General features: G+C 49.2%; 1 protein-coding gene across 1 annotated transcript; it reads right to left on the bottom strand.

Annotated features, from left to right (window-relative positions):
• Nucleotides 1-13,110: 13,110 nt before the first annotated feature.
• Nucleotides 13,111-15,655, bottom strand: LOC135977650 (uncharacterized). Its single transcript, XM_065578855.1, has 2 exons — nt 14,675-15,655; nt 13,111-13,680 (listed from the first exon to the last, which is right to left on the bottom strand). The coding sequence occupies exons 1-2, from the start codon at nt 15,249-15,251 to the stop codon at nt 13,205-13,207; spliced, it is 1,053 nt and encodes a 350-aa protein (XP_065434927.1). The 5' UTR covers nt 15,252-15,655; the 3' UTR covers nt 13,111-13,204.
• Nucleotides 15,656-17,505: the final 1,850 nt, after the last annotated feature.

Below are 17,505 nucleotides of genomic sequence, written 5' to 3'. Positions count from 1 at the left end.
AAATTTTGGAAACACTGAGTGTAGTATTGGGAGCAGCCTGTGATGTTTTACTGTCTAGCCGGCTTGCTTCCTAGAATGAAGACGCATTGAGTGGGGTGATCCACAGAGAGTACCTGTGTCAAGGCTGTATCCCCACTTTGAAGTTTAGGGTACAAATGTAGGGGCCTGCATGAAAACCTCTAAGCTTAACCACCATCCCAAGGCTAATTTCCTCCCCTGGGTAGCCTTGAGAAACCTTTCACCAATTCCCTGGTGAATACAGATCCAAACCCCTTGGATCTTAAAACAAGGAGAAATAAACCATCCCCCCTCCTTCCTCCCACCAACTTCTGGTGAATACAGATCCAACCCCCTTGGATCTAAAAGAAGGAGAAATTAACCATTTCCCTCCTTCCTCCCACCAACTCCTGGTGAATCAAGATCCAAACTCCTTGGTTCTTAAAAATAAGGCTTTTAATTAAAGAAAAAGGTAAAAATCATCTCTGTAAAATCAGTATGGAAATTAACCTTACAGGGTAATCAAACTTAAAGAGCTCAGAGGACTCCCCTCTAGTCTTAGGTTCAAAGTACAGCAAACAAAGATAAACACTCTAGTAAAAGGTAGATTTACAAGTTGAGAAAACAAAGGAAAACTAACACGCCTTGTTTGAAATAGGAGAGACTTGTTTAGAAAGATGTGGAGAACCTGGATTGATGTCTGGTCCCTCTCAGTCCCGAGGGCGAACACCCACACAAACAAAGAACACAAACAAAAGCCTTCCCCTCCCCAAGATTTGAAAGTATCTTGTCCCCTTATTGGTCCTTTAGGTCAGATACCAGCCAGGTTACCTGAGCTTCTTAACCCTTTAGAGGGAAAAGGATTTTGGAGTCTCTGGCCAGGAGGATTTTATAGTACTGTACACAGGACAGCTGTTACCCTTCCCTTTATAGTTATGACAACCTCAAACCTTCAAAGTGTCAGGCCAGCAACAGGACATTAGCACTTCAGGGTTTGGTTGGGTGTGGCAGTGACATCACAAAGGCCTTTTGCAGGATGTCAGCTTATTGGTCAAAGGTGTTAGGGAGGTGGTGACCTCAGAGAGAGATGCTGACATCAGCCTGGCAGGACAGGAGCACAGGGCCAGGGAAACCTCAGAGACCCGGTGGCTTTGCTTCAGCAAGTCTCCTTCTCGGGGTCTCTCTTTTAGGACTGAGAGAGTATTAGGGTTCACGTACGTGAGTGCGTGCAGGAGCCTCTTTCGAGTTTTCTCCTTTCCTTGTACTGATTTTACTAGAAAACAGACTTCCCTGTTTAGAAGGTAAGAGCCTCCAAGAGGTTTTGGCAGCTGCTCAGTCTGATCCACGTGATGCCAGCTGAATTCTAGGCATGGAAAACAGTAGTTTAAGATGGCAGAATTTTATTCCATCCCTTGGATTTTGTGCCATAGAATCACTGGGGACATTAGGGTTTGTCCTTTTTGTTTTACCTTTTCCTCCATCCCTCCTTCCTTTCTCTTCATCTCTTACTTCTTTTGTCCTTTCTCCTGTTCCCCTCCCACCACCAGGAGTGGTGTGTGTGTGTGTGTGTGTGTTGCTAGGGGTGCTCATCACCTCTCCTTGTGGGAAGTTCATCGAAAACTGTGGGGTTGAAATAGTGTTTGGACTCCACTGACACTAGATGCTGCCATCCTGTGGCTTAGCATTAGTGTCTGGGATGACTTGGGTCAAGATCTCAACTTCCCCGCAACCCACTTCACTGCTGCCAGAATCCCTCCTGCCCCCCCTGCTAGAGCCGCCTCCCTGGCCAACCTGGGTGGGGGTGGAGAACAGTGTTTTTTTCATACGTTCATAGATTCTAGGACTGGAAGGGACCTCGAGAGGTCATCGAGTCCAGTCCCCTGCCCGCATGGCAGGACCATGTAACGGACTTATTAGATAAGGGAAATGCGGTGGACCTAATATACCTGGATTTCAGTAAAGCGTTTGATACTGTACCCCATGAGGAATTATTGGTTAAACTGGAAAACATGGGGATCGATATGAAAATCCAGAGGTGGATAAAGAATTGGTTAATGGGGAGAATGCAGCGGGTCGTATTAAAGGGTGAACTGTCGGGTTGGAGGGAGGTTACTAGTGGAGTGCCTCAAGGTTCGGTTTTGGGACCCATTTTATTTAATCTATTTATAACTGACCTCGGAACCGATTGCAAGAGTGGGCTGATAAAGTTTGCGGATGATACGAAGGTGGGAGGAGTTGCAAATTCGGAGGAGGATAGGGATATTCTGCAGGGAGACTTGAATGAGCTTGTGAATTGGAGTGTCAGAAATAAGATGAAATTTAATAGTGAAAAGTGTAAGGTGATGCACTTGGGGATGACTAATAACAATTTTAGTTACAAGATGGGGACGCATTGGTTAGAAGTAACGGAAGAGGAGAAGGACCTAGGGGTCCTTGTAGACCGCAGGATGACTATGAGTCGACAATGTGACGTGGCTGTGAAAAAAGCCAATGCGGTCTTGGGATGTATTAGGCGAGGTATATCTAGTAGGGATAAGGAGGTCCTGCTTCCGTTGTATACGGCGCTGGTGAGACCTCATTTGGAGTACTGTGTGTAGTTCTGGTCTCCCATGTTTAAAAAAGATGAACTCAAATTGGAACGGGTGCAGAGAAGGGCGACTAGGATGATCAGAGGAATGGAAAACCTGTCGTATGAAAAGAGATTAGAGGAGCTCGGGTTGTTTAGTCTGACAAAACGAAGGCTGAGGGGGGATATGATTGCTATCTTTAAATATATCAGAGGGCTAAATACAAGGGAGGGAGAGGAATTATTTCAGCTGAGTACTAATGTGGACACGAGAACCAATGGATATAAACTGGCCGTGGGGAAGTTCAGGCTTGAAATCAGACGAAGGTTTCTGACCGTCAGAGGGGTGAAATATTGGAACGGCCTTCCGAGGGAAACGGTGGGGGCAACGGACCTGTCTGGTTTTAAGATTAAGTTGGATAAGTTTATGGAGGGAATGGTTTAATGGTAAAACATAGTAGCCGAGGAAAACCAAGCAATGGTACGTAAATAGCATAATGGCAAACAAGGGTCAGGCTAGAGACTCTTGCCTACATGCTCGGGGTATTACTGATCGCCATATTTGGGGTCGGGAAGGAATTTTCCTCCAGGGTAGATTGGCTGAGCCTCTGGAGGTTTTTCGCCTTCCTCCGCAGCATGGGGCAGGGATCACTAGCAGGAGGGTCCCTGCCGATTGAAGTCACTAAAACACAGGATTGGGGACTTCAACGGCACAGTCCAGGGAAGGGTCTTGTGGCCTGCAGCATGCAGGGGGTCAGACCAGATGATCATAATGGTCCCTTCTGACCTTAAAGTCTATGAGTCTATAAGACCAAATACCATCCCTGATAGACATTTATCTAACCTACTCTTAAATATCTCAAGAGATGGAGATTCCACAACCTCCCTCGGCAATTTATTCCAGTGTTTAACCACCCTGACAGTTAGGAACTTTTTCCTAATGTCCAACCTAGACCTCCCTTGCTGCACTTTAAACCCATTGCTTCTGGTTCTATCCTTAGAGGCTAAGGTGAACAAGTTTTCTCCCTCCTCCTTATGACACCCTTTTAAATACCTGAAAACTGCTATCATGTCTCCTCTCAGTCTTCTCTTTTCCAAACTAAACAAAGCCAATTCTTTCAGCCTTCCTTCATAGGTCATGTTCTCAAGACCTTTAATCATTCTTGTTGCTCTTCTCTGGACCCTTTCCAATTTCTCCACATCTTTTTTAAAATGCGGTGCCCAGAACTGGACACAATACTCCAGCTGAGGCCTAACCAGAGCAGAGTAGAGCGGAAGAATGACTTCTCGTGTCTTGCTCACAACACACCTGTTAATACATCCCAGAATCAGGTTTGCTTTTTTTGCAACAGCATCACACTGTTGACTCATATTTAGCTTGTGGTCCACTATAACCCCTAGATCCCTTTCTGCCGTACTCCTTCCTAGACAGTCTCTTCCCATTCTGTATGTGTGAAACTGATTGTTCCTTCCTAAGTGGAGCACTTTGCATTTGTCTTTGTTAAACTTCATCCTGTTTAACTCAGACCATTTCTCCAATTTGTCCAGATCATTTTGAATTATGACCCTGTCCTCCAAAGCAGTTGCAATCCCTCCCAGTTTGGTATCATCCGCAAACTTAATAAGCGTACTTTCTATGCCAATATCTAAGTCGTTGATGAAGATATTGAACAGCGCCGGTCCCAAAACAGACCCCTGCGATACCCCACTCGTTATGGCTTTCCAGCAGGATTGGGAACTATTAATAACAACTCTCTGAGTACGGTTATCCAGCCAGTTATGCACCCACCTTATAGTAGCCCCATCTAAATTGTATTTGCCTAGTTTATCAATAAGAATATCATGCGAGACCGTATCAAATGCCTTACTAAAGTCTAGGTATACCACATCCACAGCCTCACCCTTATCCACAAGGCTCGTTATCCTATCAAAGAAAGCTATCAGATTGGTTTGACATGATTTGTTCTTCACAAATCCATGCTGGCTGTTCCCTATCACCTTACCACCTTCCAAGTGTTTGCAGATGATTTCCTTAATTACTTGCTCCATTATCTTCCCTGGCACAGAAGTTAAACTCACTGGGGTCTGTAGTTTCCTGGGTTGTTTTTATTTCCCTTTTTATAGATGGGCACTATATTTGCCCTTTTCCAGTCTTCTGGAATCTCTCCCGTCTCCCATGATTTTCCAAAGATAATAGCTAGAGGCTCAGATACCTCCTCTATTAGCTCCTTGAGTATTCTAGGATGCATTTCATCAGGCCCGGGTGACTTGCAGGCATCTAACTTTTCTAAGTGATTTTTAACTTGTTCTTTTTTTATTTTATCTGCTAAACCTACCCCCTTCCCATTAGCATTCACTATGTTAGGCATTCCTTCAGACTTCTCGGTGAAGACCGAAACAAAGAAGTCATTAAGCATCTCCGCCATTTCCAAGTTTCCTGTTACTGTTTCTCCCTCTTCACTAAGCAGTGGGCCTACCCTGTCTTTGGTCTTCCTCTTGCTTCTAATGTATTGATAAAAAGTCTTCTTGTTTCCCTTTATTCCCGTAGCTAGTTTGAGCTCATTTTGTGCCTTTGCCTTTCTAATCTTGCCCCTGCATTCCTGTGTTGTTTGCCTATATTCATCCTTTGTAATCTGTCCCAGTTTCCATTTTTGATATGACTCCTTTTTATTTTTTAGATCATGCAAGATCTCATGGTTAAGCCAAGGTGGTCTTTTGCCACATTTTCTATCTTTCCTAACCAGCGGAATAGCTTGCTTTTGGGCCCTTAATAGTGTCCCTTTGAAAAACTGCCAACTCTCCTCAGTTGTTTTTCCCCTCAGTCTTGATTCCCATGGGACCTTACCTATCAGCTCTCTGAGCTTACCAAAATCTGCCTTCCTGAAATCCATTGTCTCTATTTTGCTGTTCTCCCTTCTACCCTTCCTTAGAATTGCAAACTCTATGATTTCATGATCACTTTCACCCAGGCTGCCTTCTACTTTCAAATTCTCAACGAGTTCCTCCCTATTTGTTAAAATCAAGTCTAGAACAGCTTCCCCCCAGTAGCTTTTTCAACCTTCTGAAATAAAAAGTTGTCTCCAATGCAGTCCAGGAATTTGTTGGATAGTCTGTGCCCCGCTGTGTTATTTTCCCAACATATAGCCGGATAGTTGAAGTCCCCCATCACCACCAAATCTTGGGCTTTGGATGATTTTGTTAGTTGCTTAAAAAAAGCCTCATCCACCTCTTCCACCTGGTTAGGTGGCCTGTAGTAGACTCCTAGCATGACATCTCCCTTGTTTTTTACCCCTTTTAGCCTAACCCAGAGACTCTCAACACTTCCGTCTCCTATGTCCATCTCTACCTCAGTCCGAGTGTGTACATTTTTAATATACAAGGCAACACCTCCTCCCTTTTTCCCCTGTCTATCCTTCCTGAGCAAGCTGTACCCATCCACACCAACATTCCAATCATGTGTATTATCCCACCAAGTTTCAGTGATGCCAACAATGTCATAGTTGTATTTATTTATTAGCACTTCCAGTTCTTCCTGCTTATTCCCCATACTTCTCGCATTTGTATATAGGCATCTAAGATACTGGTTTGATCTTTCCTCCCAGTTTTGTCCTGACCCACCTTTCCCTCTGACAATATAGCCCACACTCCCTCTCGTTTTTGACCCATCTCCCCGGTCTCCATGTTCCCCACTTACCTGTGTGCTTTGCTCACCTGTCCCCGTCGAACCTAGTTTAAAGCCCTCCTCACTAGGTTAGCCAGTCTGTGTCCAAAGGTACTAATAACTTGAGCTGTGGTTTGGAGGTGGAACAGCTGTCAAGGGCACTGAGGGGGAGATAGCAGGAGCTCATCCTTCAAGGAGGGGGGTTGGCACTGGAGGTTACTAGAAAGGACAAGAAGACTCCATTCTGGGGTTCAGGAGGTGAATTTATCCCTCAGTGGTGGGCAGGTGATGGGTGGAAGTAGTGCTGGTTCCAGGTGCCCTTAATTCCCGCTGATTTCTCGGGGCGTTTGAGTCTCTGACAGGTTCTCATTCCCTTGCAGCAGGAGGACGTCACGGCCAAAAGTGATGCACCAGCTCCGCATCATCCGGTACTTGCGCCATATTCCTGAGACACTGCAGGGGCTGTGCCTCTGAGGCCATCAGCAACTCCCGCTCCCTGCTGCAGGTACTGCTCTGGTTCACTGTAAATGGGGAGCTAGTGGAAGGGGAAATGGAGCCCCCTGGCCCTCACTAAAAGGGAAAGTGGTGGATTCTCCATCTCTTAATGTCATTGAAGGAAGACTAGATGCCTTTCTGCAATGTGTGTGCCCAAAAAGTAACTATTGTACTATACAGCAAGCCTATGGTATGCAAGGGGTTAGATGAGATGCTCTAAAGGTCTCTTCTGGCCATAAAGTCCCCTAATTTTGGAAACACTGAGTGTAGCATTGGGAGCAGCCTCTGATGTTTTACCGTCTAGCCGGCTTGCTTCCTAGAATGAACAGGCATTGAGTGGGGTGATCCACAGAGAGTAGCTGAAACCTTCAAAGTGTCAGGCCAGCAGCAGGACATTAGCATTTCCGGGGAAGGGTGGGTGTGGCAGTGATATCACAAAGGCCTTTTGCAGGACGTCAGCCTATTGGTCAAAGGTGTTAGGGAGGTGGTGACCTCCGAGAGAGATGCTGACATCAGCCTGGCAGGACAGGAGCACAGGGCCAGGGAAACCTCAGAGACCCCTGTGGCTTTGCTTCAGCAAGTATCCTTCTCGAGGTCTCTCTTTGAGGACTGAGAGAGTGTTAGGGTTGACGTATGTGAGTGTGAGCAGGAGCCTCTTTCGAGTTTTCTCCTTTCCTTTGACGGATTTTACTAGAAAACAGACGTCCCTATTTAGAAGGTAAAAGCCTCCAAGAGGTTTTGGAACCTGCTCAGTCTGATCCATCTGGTGCCAGCTGAATTCTAGGCATGGAAAACAGTAGTTTAAGATGGCAGAATTTTATTCCCTCCCTGGGATTTTGTCCCGTAGAATCACTGGGGACATTAGGGTTTGTCCTTTTCGTTTTACCTTTTCCTCCATCCCTCCTTCCTTTCTCTTCATCTCTTACTTCTTTTGTCCTTTCTCCTGTTCCCCTTTCACCACCAGGAGTGGTGTGTGTGTGTGTGTGTGTGTGTGTGTGTGTGTGTGTGTGTGTGTGTGTTTGTGTGTGTGTTGCTGGGGGTGCTCTTCACCTCCCCTTGTGGGGAGTTCATCCAAAACTGTATGGTTGAAATAGTGCTTGGACTCCACTGACACTAGATGCTGCCATCCTGTGGCTTAGCATTAGTGTCTGGGATGACTTGGGGCAAGATCTCAACCTCCCCTCAGCCCACTTCACTTCTGGCAGAATCCCTCCTGCCCCCCCGCTAGAGCCGCCTCGATGCCCAACCTGGTTGGGGGTGCAGAAGAGGGTTCTGATAACTTGAGGTTTGGTTTGGAGGTGGAACAGCTGTGAAGAACACTGAGGGGGAGGTAGCAGGAGCTAATCCTACAAGGAGGGGGGTTGGCACTGGAGGATACTAGAAAGGACAAGAAGACTCCATTCTGGGGTTCAGGAGGTGAATTCATCCCTCAGCGGTGGGCAGGTGGTGGGTGGAAATACTGCTGGTTCCAGGTGCCCTTAATTCCCCCTGATTCCTCGGGGCCCTTGAGTCTCTGACAGGTTCTCGTTCCCTTGCAGCAGGAGAACGTCACGGCCAAAGTGATGCACCAGCTCCGCATCATCCGGCAGTTGCGCCAGGTGCCTGAGACACTGCAGGGGCTGTTCCTCTGAGGCCTTCAGCAACTCCCGCTCCCTGCTGCAGGTACTGCTCTGGCTCACTGTAAATGGGGAGCTAGTGGAAGGGGAAATGGAGCCCCCTGGCCCTCACTAAAAGGGAAAGTGGTGGATTCTCCATCTCTTGATGTCATTGAATGAAGACTAGATGCCTTTCTGGAATGTGTGTGCCCAAAGAGTAACTATTGTACTATACAGTAAGCCTATGATATGCAGAGGGTTAGATTAGATGCTCTAAAGGTCTCTTCTGACCATAAAGTCTACTAATTTTGAGTGTAGCATTGGGAGCAGCCTCTGATGTTTTACTGTCTAGCCCGCTTGCTTCCTAGAATGAGGATGCATTGAGTGGGGTGATCCACAGAGAGTAGCTCAAACCTTCAAAGTGTCAGGCCAGTAGCAGGACATTAGCACTTTAGGGTTTGGTTGGGTGTGGCAGTGATATCACAAAGGCCTTATCCTGAACCTCAGCCTATGGGTCAAAGGTGTTAGGGAGGTGGTTACCTGAGAGAGAGATGCTGACATCAGCCAGGCAGGACAGGAGCGCAGGGCCAGGGAAACCTCAGAGACCCCTTTGGCTTTGCTTTAGCAAGTGTCCTTCTCGAGGTCTCCCTTTTTAGGACTCAGAGAGTATTAGGGTTCAAGTATGTGAGTGCGAGGAGGAACCTCTTTCGAGTTTCTCCTTTTATTGATTTTACTAGAAAACAGACGTGCCTGTTGAGAAGGTAAGAACCTTGGAGAGGTTTTTAACCTGCTCAGTCTGCAGTCTGATCCATCTGGTGCCAGCTGAATTCTAGGCATGGAAAACACTAGTTCAAGATGGCAGAATTTTACAGCCCACCTGGGATTTTGTGCCGTAGAATCACTGGGGACATTAGGGTTTGTCCTTTTTGTTTTACCTTTTCCTCCATCCCTCCTTGCTTTCTCTTGTTCCCCTCCCACCACCAGGAGTGGTGTGTGTGTTTGTGTGTTGCTGGGGGTGCTCTTCACCTCCCCTTGTGGGAAGTTGACACTGCAAGGGCTGTGCCTCTGTGGACATCAGCAACTCCCACTCCCTGCTGCAGGTACTGCTCTGGCTCACTGTAAATGGGGTGCTAGTGGAAGGGGAAATGGAACCCCCTGGCCCTCACTAAAAGGGAAAGTGGTGGATTCTCCATCTCTTGATGTCTTTGAATGAAGACTAGATGCCTTTCTGGAATGTGTGTGCCCAAAGAGTAACTATTGTACTATACAGTAAGCCTATGATATGTAGCGGGTTAGATTAGATGCTCTAAAGGTCTCTTCTGACCATAAAATCTACTAATTTTGGAAACACTGAGTGTAGCATTGGGAGCAGCCTCTGATGTTTTACTGTCTAGCCCACTTGCTTCCTAGAATGAGGATGCATTGAGTGGGGTGATCCACAGAGAGTAGCTCAAACCTTCAAAGTGTCAGGCCAGTAGCAGGACATTAGCACTTTAGGGTTTGGTTGAGTGTGGCAGTGATATCACAAAGGCCTTATCCTGGACCTCAGCCTATGGGTCAAAGGTGTTAGGGAGGTGGTTACCTGAGAGAGAGATGCTGACATCAGCCAGGCAGGACAGGAGCGCAGGGCCAGGGAAACATCAGAGACCCCTTTGGCTTTGCTTTAGCAAGTCTCCTTCTCGAGGTCTCCCTTTTTAGGACTCAGAGAGTATTAGGGTTCAAGTATGTGAGCGCAAGGAGGAACCTCTTTCGAGTTTCTCCTTTTAGTGATTTTACTAGAAAACAGACGTGCCTGTTGAGAAGGTAAGAACCTTGGAGAGGTTTTTAACCTGCTCAGTCTGCAGTCTGATCCATCTGGTGCCAGCTGAATTCTAGGCATGGAAAACACTAGTTCAAGGTGGCAGAATTTTAATCCCTCCCTTAATATTGTCTGGTAGAATCACTGGGGACATTAGGGTTTGTCCTTTTCGTTTTACCTTTTCCTCCATCCCTCCTTCCTTTCTCTTTATCTCTTACTTCTTTTGTCCTTTCTCTTGTTCCCCTCCCACCACCAGGAGTGGTATATGTGTGTGTGTGTGTGTGTGTGTGTGTGTGTGTGTGTGTGTGTGTGTGTGTGTGTGTGTGTGTGTTGCTGGGGGTGCTCTTCACCTCCCCTTGTTGGGAGTTGATCCAAAACTGTATGGTTGAAATAGTGCTTGGACTCCACTGACACTAGATGCTGCCATCGTGTGGTTTAGCATTAGTGTCTGGGATGACTTGGGGCAAGATCTCAACCTCCCCGCAACCCACTTCACTGCTGCCAGAATCCCACCTGCCCCCCCTGCTAGAGCCGCCTCCCTGGCCAACCTGGGTGGGGGTGGAGAAGAGGGTTCTGATAACTTGAGCTGTGGTTTGGAGGTGGAACAGCTGTCAAGGGCACTGAGGGGGAGGTAGCAGGAGCTCACCCTACAAGGACGGGGGTTGGCACTGGAGATTCCTAGGCCTTGTCTACACTACGAGAGTAGTTCGATTTTACTTGCATCGAATTTTTGTAATCGATATTGCAAAGTCGAACGTGTGTGTCCACACTAAGGACAGTAATTCGACTTTGTGCGTCCACACTAACGGTGATAGCGTCGACATTCGAAGCGGTGCACTGTGGTCAGCTATCCCACAGTTCCCGCAGTCCCCTCTGCCCATTGGAATTCTGGGTGTAGCCGGCAATGCCTTCTGGGTAACAAAATGAGTCGAGGGTGCTTTTGGGAAACTGTCGTCATCCGTCCATCACTCCCGCCCTCCCTCCCTGAAAGCGCCGGCGGGAAAACAGTTCGCGCGCTTTTCCAGTCATTGACAGCGCGGACGCCACTGTACTCCGAGCATGGAGCCCGCTGCGACCATCGCTGCAGTTGTGGCCGCTCTCAACGTCTCGCAGCTTATCATAAAGGTTTCCCTGAGGCAGATGCAGAAAAGTCAGGCAAGGAGGCTACGGCACCGCGGTGATGTCCTGAAGTCTGAGAGTAGCACAGACCTGTCAGAAAGCAGGCGACCCAGCGCCGAGGACATCACAGTGGCAATGGGTCATGTTGATGCCGTGGAACGGCGATTCTGGGCACGGGAAACAAGCACTGAGTGGTGGGACCGCATAGTGCTGCAGGTCTGGGATGAATCCCAGTGGCTGCGAAACTTTCGCATGCGGAAGGGAACTTTCCTGGAACTTTGTGAGTTGCTGTCCCCTGCCCTGAAGCGCAGTGACACCCGGTTGCGAGCTGCACTGAGTGTACAGAAGCGAGTGGCCATAGCCCTGTGGAAGCTTGCAACGCCAGACAGCTACCGGTCAGTCGCGAACCAGTTTGGGGTGGGCAAATCTACCGTGGGGGTTGTTGTGATGCAAGTAGCGAAGGCAATCGTTGATGTACTGCTGCCAAAGGTAGTGACCCTGGGAAACGTGGAGGCGATCATAGATGGCTTCGCAGCGATGGGATTCCCAAACTGCGGTGGGGCCATAGATGGAACTCACATCCCTATCCTGGCACCGGACCACCAGGCCACCCAGTACATTAACCGAAAGGGATACTTTTCCATGGTGCTGCAAGCACTGGTGGACCACAGGGGACGTTTTACCAACATCTACGTGGGATGGCCGGGCAAGGTTCATGACGCTCGTGTTTTCAGGAACTCTGGTCTGTTTAGACGGCTGCAACAAGGTATTTACTTCCCGGACCACAAAATAACTGTTGGGGATGTGGAGATGCCTATAGTCATCCTCGGGGACCCAGCCTACCCGCTAATGCCCTGGCTCATGAAGCCCTATACTGGCGCCCTGGACAGTGAAAAAGAACTCTTCAACTACCGGCTGAGCAAGTGCAGAATGGTGGTGGAGTGTGCTTTTGGCCGTCTCAAGGGGAGATGGAGAAGCTTACTGACTCGCTGTGATCTCAGCGAAACCAATATCCCCATTGTTATAGCAGCTTGCTGTGTGCTCCACAATCTCTGTGAGAGCAAGGGGGAGACCTTTATGGCGGGGTGGGAGGTTGAGGAAAATAGCCTGGCTGGTGATTACTCACAGCCAGACAGCCGGGCGATTAGAAGAGACCAGCGGGAAGCGCTGTGCATCCGGGAGGCTTTGAAAGCAAAGTTCCTGAGTGAGCAGGGTAACCTGTGATTTTATAGTTTGTGTACTGAGAAGCTAAACCTGCCCCCGTTTCTTTACCCAGGTAATGTTGACTATCCTATCCAGTTACATACCCCCTTCACCCCCCCTCCAACACACGTGTCGAAATAAAAATAGTTCTACTTTGTTAAAGCACACCGTTTTCTTTAATACTGTTTTAGCGGGAATTTTTTAAAACTGGGACGCAGACTGTGGTGCGGGGCGGGTCTAGTGTTGTGATGCGAATGCAGCTTCTAAACTCAAGGATTGACAGGCTCCGCTGCGGTGGGATGCTTGTTTCAACGGAGCCTGTCACCCCTCCTGATCGGGACTGTGTGTATGGGAGGTCTATTTGACTTTGTGGCAGGGGGAGGACGGTTACAGATCCCATGCTGTGTGGCTCTGTGATCCTGTCTAAGGACCGGCGCTTAAGATCTGTAACTGCCCTCCCCCGCCACAAAGTCACAGAGCAACCCACCCCCCCCAACATTACATCAAAACAACCTCCCAGACTAACCGGGGCAACTAGTCACTGCATCACTGCACTGTGTATGTGCCCTGCTGCTGTGCCTGCCCCCGACTATGTACCCTGCCAAAGGAGACTGTCCTGTCCAATTTCCAACCCCCTTTCCCCTCCTCCTCCAAAAGAACATGATTGAAACAGTAGTTAACAGAAACGAATTTTTTATTATCAACTACACATGGCATTGGGAGGTGAAACTTGGACGTGGGCTTGTGTCAGGCGGGAAGGAAAGAACTTTTCAAATTTTGGGAAATGAGAGCCTTCTGCTACTAGAGCTCTCTGCAGGGGTGGAGTGAGAGTTAGCAGGGACTCTGCCGCCTCTCCTTCTTTGCACTTTGGGTGAGGTGGGTATGGGACTTGGTGGCGGGGGAGGGCGGTTAGAGATGGACTGCAGCGGGGCTCTGTCCTCCTGCCTCCGTTCCTGCAGAACATCCACAAGGCGCCGGAGCGTGTCCGTTTGCTCCCTCAGTAGTCCAAGCAGCGTTAGAGTCGCCTGCTGGTCTTCCTGCCGCCACCTCTCCTCCCGATCCATGTTGGCTTGGTGCATTCGGGTCAAGTTCTCCCGCCACTGGGTCTGCTGTGCTGCCTGGGCTTGGGAAGAGGCCATAAGCTCAGAGAACATGTCCTCCCGTGTCCTCTTCTTCCTACGCCTAATCCGCGCTAGCCTCTGGGAGTGTGATTCCAGGCTAGGTTGTGAGACAGTCGCAGACGGGGCTGTGGAAATGGGAAAAAGGGAGTGAATTCCTCTGAAAGATAAATGTAGTTGTGAACAAAGAACATAGTCTTTCTCTGTGAACAAGACCATGCACAGCACCTTTCACATGCGCACTCAGCACAAGGTCGAATTCTCGGCCTTCGCATTCTGTGCCTGGGGTCTTGAACAGCACATTTGAGAAGCGAGGCAGCACAACGGAATTTCTGTTGCAGGCAGACATGGTAAGCCGTACACTTGTGGCAGTTTAAAACTTTTATATTACCACTGGCCTCATTTCACATTTAAATCAATGTCAGTCCCTGCTGCCAGCAATCCGGCAAGCGGGAACTCTGCCCCTGTCCCACCCCCTCGCGGCTGTCCCCGGGAATGATCCCTTTCGGCTGCCCCTCTCCCGCCTCCACCGCGTGGCTGCAAACCAGCGGTGACAGTTCTGTAAAGGAACGGGAAAGCAGTCCCAACACTAACATTCCCCTACCTAATTAAAAGCAGGTCACCATGGCCGACATCACCCTGATGAGGATCTCCGAGAGCGACAAAGAGAGAATGCTCCGGGAAAGCCTCCAAAGACCAGGGCCGTATGCCGCCCTGCTGTGCAGAGCAATGATCCCCGAGTACCTGATAATCTCGTGGCGCGGCAACGTGTCGTACTTCGGAGGACCCAATAAGGCCGCTCTCCCCAAGAACCTCATGCAACGGCTTTCAAGTTACCTCCAGGAGAGCTTCATCGAGATGTCCCAGGAGGATTACTGCTCTATCCCCGCACATATAGACCGCATTTTACTGTAGCTGCAGTAGCAGGGAATACACAGTAGAGCGGCTTGTGCAGGACAATCACTGAAAACCGGACATTGCTAGATTTCTTTTCAAAACTTGCACTGCCCCTTACTAAACCGTTAAGCGCCTAGGGCACACTAATCATGAACAACCCATTCTTTTAATTGTTAATATTCCTGTTTTGTTAAAAATAAATGTTTAGATGTTTACAACACTTACTGGCTGATCCTTCACCAGATTCTGTGTCCGGGGTAATGGCTGGGGACGCTTCGTAGGGGATCTCTGTAAGGGTGATGAAGAGATCCTGGCTGTCGGGGAAATCAGCGTTGTGAGAGCTGCCAACTGCCTCGCCCTCCTCATCTCCTTCCTCATCTTCCCCGTCCCCTAACATGTCTGAGGAACCGGCCGTGGACAGTATCCCATCCTCAGAGTCCACGGTCACTGGTGGGGTAGTGGTGGCGGCAGCACCGAGGATGGAATGCAGTGCCTCGTAGAAACGGGATGTCTGGGGATGGGATCCGGAGCGTCCGTTTGCCTCTTTGGTCTTCTGGTAGCCTTGTCTCAGCTCCTTGATTTTCACGCGGCACTGCGTTGCATCCCGGCTGTATCCTCTCTCTGCCATGTCTTTAGAGATCTTCTCGTAGATCTTTGCATTCCTTCTTTTGGATCGCAGCTCGGAAAGCACGGACTCATCGCCCCACACAGCGATGAGATCCAAGACTTCACGATCAGTCCATGCTGGGGCTCTCTTTCTATTCACAGACTGCATGGCCATCACTGCTGGAGAGCTCTGCATCGTTGCCAGTGCTGCTGTGCTCGCCACGATGTCCAGACAGGAAATGAGATTCAAACTGGCCAGACAGGAAAAGGAATTCAAATTCAAATTTTCCCGGGGCTTTTCCTGTGTGGCTGGTCAGAGCATCCGAGCTCGCACTGCTGTCCAGAGCGTCAACAGAGTGGTGCACTGTGGGATAGCTCCCGGAGCTATTAGCGTCGATTTCCATCCACACCTAGCCTAATTCGACATGGCCATGTCGAATTTAGCGCTACTCCCCTCGTCGGGGAGGAGTACAGAAGTCGAATTAAAGAGACCTCTATGTCGAACTAAATAGCATCGCAGTGTGGACGGGTGCAGGGTTAATTCGATTTAACGGCGCTAACTTCGACATAAACGCCTAGTGTAGACCAGGCCCTAGAAAGGAGAAGACGACTCCATTCTGGGGTTCAGGAGGTGAATTCATCCCTCAGTGGTGGGCAGGTGCTGGGTGTAAATACTACTGGTTCCAGGTGTCCTTAATTGCCCCTGATTCCTCGGGGCATTTGAGTCTCTGACAGGTTCTCGTTCCCTTGCAGGAGGAGGACGTCACGGCCAAAGGGATGCACCAGCTCCGCATCATCCGGCACTTACGCCATGTGCCTGAGACACTGCAGGGGCTGTTCCTCTGAGGCCTTAGCAACTCCCTCTCCCGGCTGCAGGTACTGCTCTGGCTCACTGTAAATGGGGAGCTAGTGGAAGGGGAAATGGAGCCCCCTGGCACTCACTAAAAGGGAAAGTGGTGGATTCTCCAACTCTTGATGTCATTGATTGAAGACTAGATGCCTTTCTGGAATGTGTGTGCCCAAAAAGTAACTATTGTACTATACTGGAAGCCTATGATATGGAGGGGGTTAGATGAGATGCTGTAAAGGTCTCTTCTGGCCAGAAAGTCTCCTACTTTTGGAAACACTGAGTGTAGTATTGGGAGCAGCCTCTGATGTTTTACTGTCTAGCTAGCTTGCTTCCTAGAATGAAGACGAATTTTGTGGTGTGATCCACAGAGCGTAGCTCAAACCTTCAAAGTGTCAGGCCAGCAGCAGGACATGAGCACTTTAGGGTTTGGTTGGGTATGGCAGTGATATCACAAAGGCTTTTTCAAGGACCTCAGCGTACTGGTCAAAGGTGTTAGGGAGGTGGTGACCTCAGAGAGAGATGCTGTCTTCAGCCAGGGAGGACAGGGGCTTACGACCAGGGAAACCTCAGAGACCCCTGTGGCTTTGCTTCAGCAAGTCTCCTTCTCGAGGTTTCTTTTTGAGGACTGAGAGAGTGTTAGGGTTGACGTATGTGAGTGCGAGCAGGAGCCTCTTTCGAGTTTTCTCCTTTCCTTTTACTGATTTTACTTGAAAATTAGAAGGTAAGAGCCTCCAAGAGGTTTTGGAACCTGCTCAGTCTGATCCATCTGGTGCCAGCTGAATTCTCGGCATGGAAAACAGTAGTTTAAGGTGGCAGAATTTTCTTCCCTCCCTGGAATTTTGTCCCGTGGAATCACTGGGGACACTAGGGTTTGTCCTTTTCGTTTTACCTTTTCCTCCATCCCTCCTTCCTTTCTCTTCATCTCTTACTCCTTTTGTCCTTTCTCTTGTTCCCCTCCCACCTCCAGGAGTGGTGTGTGTGTTGCTGGGGGTGCTCTTCACCTCCCCTTGTGGGAAGTTGATCCAAAACTGTCGGGTTCAAATAGTGCTTGGACTCCACTGACACTAGATGCTGCCATCCTGTGGCTTAGCATTAGTGTCTGGGACAACTTGGGGCAAGATCTCAACTTCCCCGCAACCCACTTCACTGCTGGCAGAATCCCTCCTGCCCCCCCTGCTAGGGCCGCCTCCCTGCGCAACCTGGGTTGGGGTGGAGAAGAGGGTTCTGATAACTTGAGCTGTGGTTTGGAGGTAGAACAGCTGTCAAGGGTACTGAGGGGGAGGTAGCAGGAGCTCACCCTACAAGGTGGTGGGTTGGCACTGGAGGTTACTAGAAAGGACAAGAAGACTCCATTCTGGGGTTCAGGAGGTGAATTCATCCCTCAGTGGTGGGCAGGTAGTCAGTTTAAATATTGCTGGTTCCAGGTGCTCTTAATTCCCCCTGATTCCTCGGCGCGTTTGAGTCTCTGACAGGTTCTCGTTCCCTTGCAGCAGGACGACGTCACGGCCAAAGTGATGCACCAGCTCCGCATCATCCGGCACTTGCGCCATGTGCCTGAGACACTGCAGGGGCTGCGCCTCTGAGGCCTTCAGCAACTCCC

Source organism: Chrysemys picta, unplaced genomic scaffold (assembly GCF_011386835.1).
Source record: "Chrysemys picta bellii isolate R12L10 unplaced genomic scaffold, ASM1138683v2 scaf6, whole genome shotgun sequence".
NCBI lineage: Eukaryota > Metazoa > Chordata > Testudines > Emydidae > Chrysemys > Chrysemys picta.
Note: the sequence above shows the minus strand (reverse complement) of the source record. Positions and strands in the feature narration are given on the sequence as shown.